General features: G+C 41.6%; 1 protein-coding gene across 3 annotated transcripts in view; it reads right to left on the reverse strand.

Annotated features, from left to right (window-relative positions):
* tbc1d16 (TBC1 domain family, member 16) overlaps positions 1 to 1,813 on the reverse strand; it is a 28,771-nt gene that overhangs the window by 20,406 nt on the left and 6,552 nt on the right. For all 3 annotated transcript variants that reach the window (XM_014010144.1, XM_014010143.1, XM_014010142.1), the window contains 2 exons: positions 1,146 to 1,308; positions 709 to 1,017 (listed from right to left, as the gene is read on the reverse strand). In XM_014010144.1, the coding sequence (XP_013865598.1) occupies positions 709 to 1,017; positions 1,146 to 1,308 (472 nt within the window). The remainder of the gene's footprint in view (positions 1 to 708; positions 1,018 to 1,145; positions 1,309 to 1,813) is intronic.

Genomic DNA, 1,813 nt, shown 5'->3' on the forward strand with positions numbered 1-1,813 from the left:
CTTCCTAAAAACGCTGCAGGATTTCTCAGACATGCATGAGTGAGTCAAAGCAAGGCTTTGGGCATGTTTTTATGTGAGTATAACATTATAACATGATATAAAACTCAAAAAAGTTGATTTTACATGATATTGCCCCTTTAAAGTCAACAGCTCAGGGGTAGGTCAATTGTTATCATTTTTCACCTTTTAAGTTTATTTTGTTGCATTTTAAATTTAAAGTTTACCATTGATATTTGTTTATTTGTTTGTTTGTTTATTTTTGGGGGCTACCCCCTGGCGGGTCACACAGGAGTCACCCCTTGAGTTTGACACATGTGATGTAAACAATAAAACAGTTTCTGCAATAATTATCTCATGGCCATAATATATTTTTATCTTATGTCACTGGATGGGCTTTGTAATTTACCATTAGATAAAAAATAAATTGAGGAAATTCAGCATCTAAGGTCCATAATGTTGATACTAGGATGCAAAACATACAATGCACAAAGCAAGATCCTAAAAGATTTGTTTAGGGAAGGAGAACTYAATCCTGCTGCAGCACACAAACTGCTAACTGGTGAGGTGAAAACAGTCAGGATGTTCAGGCAGTAGTTTGAATTTTGTCCTTTATTTAAATTTAAAAGTAGATGGAGACACAAGTAAACGAACTAGTTAGACGGAGTTAAATACTGTAACACCAAAGCCCACATCCTTCCTCTCACTGACCTGCTTTCACTGTCCAGGAAGACGGAGCCGCTGCTCTCACACAGAGCCTCGCTAACAGGAGACAGGCAGAACGGGGAGGAGAAGGTGTCCGAGTCCGAACCCATGGTGCTGTCCCGGCTCACTTCGTCCGACAGCTCGCAGGAACCCTCGTCACCCTCCTCCCCAGCGGAGAGTAGGTGCTGCTGGTTGGAGAGGGGGTCCGGACCACCCTCTCCAGCCAGGCTTTGGCTCTCGGTGGATGTGCTGCTGGTAATGTTCCTCTCTTCATCCTCGACTTCCTCTGGAGCGGCTGGAGGACGGGACCGCGGCCTACAGTGGACGGATGGTTCAAACTAACATCATTAAATTAACTTGAACTCATTTGAGGATGTAAAATGTGTTGAGTTGTTTAAAAACTCTTTCTTCATCCAAACATTTTACAGTTTGTYTTCTCGTACCTTCTGCCTCGGCGGCGGGCGTTCCTGCGTACAGGCGAGCTCTCCGGGGTGATGTACCTCAGCGCCTCCTCATCCTGCCTCTGGATGCGGGAATTAGGCACCCAGGTCAGAATCAGGGTGGTCCCCAGGCTCTCATCCTTCTCCACGTGTACACACAGGTAGCCTGCAGGGGGCAGCAAAAAAACAAAAACGTTACTGTTATCACACCAAGAYGAAAAAAGGAGGAAATGTAAAGGTTTGTTTTGGCAGAAGGCGGTTGCAAAAAGACAAACATGAGATCTGAGAAGAAACAGATAAGGTAAACCTGAAAGTTCAGTTTTAACTTTGCWTTGCTTGTTTCAAAGACAAAAATGTGGCTAAATTCCAAAGCACAAACAGTGAAACAGTGCAAACTAAAATATTTACTTTTAGAAATAATGATGAAAAATAACAAGTCACAAGACAAATATTTACTGCAAACTTTTTAAAGCAGCAGGAGTAAAAGCRAAATTAAGTCTTTAAGATGTCAGTCTGCCAGAACATCTGTTTGACAACTGAAACTTTATTGACACTTCAAAAAAAAAAGAGAAATTTATTTTGCTCTTTTGTGACAGTGTATCAAATAAAGTACCATATATTAACGAAACAAAAAATTACACACACACACACACACACACACACACACACAC

The sequence above is a fragment of the Austrofundulus limnaeus genome, unplaced genomic scaffold, assembly GCF_001266775.1.
Source record: "Austrofundulus limnaeus strain Quisiro unplaced genomic scaffold, Austrofundulus_limnaeus-1.0 Scaffold65, whole genome shotgun sequence".
In the NCBI taxonomy this organism is placed as follows: domain Eukaryota; kingdom Metazoa; phylum Chordata; class Actinopteri; order Cyprinodontiformes; family Rivulidae; genus Austrofundulus; species Austrofundulus limnaeus.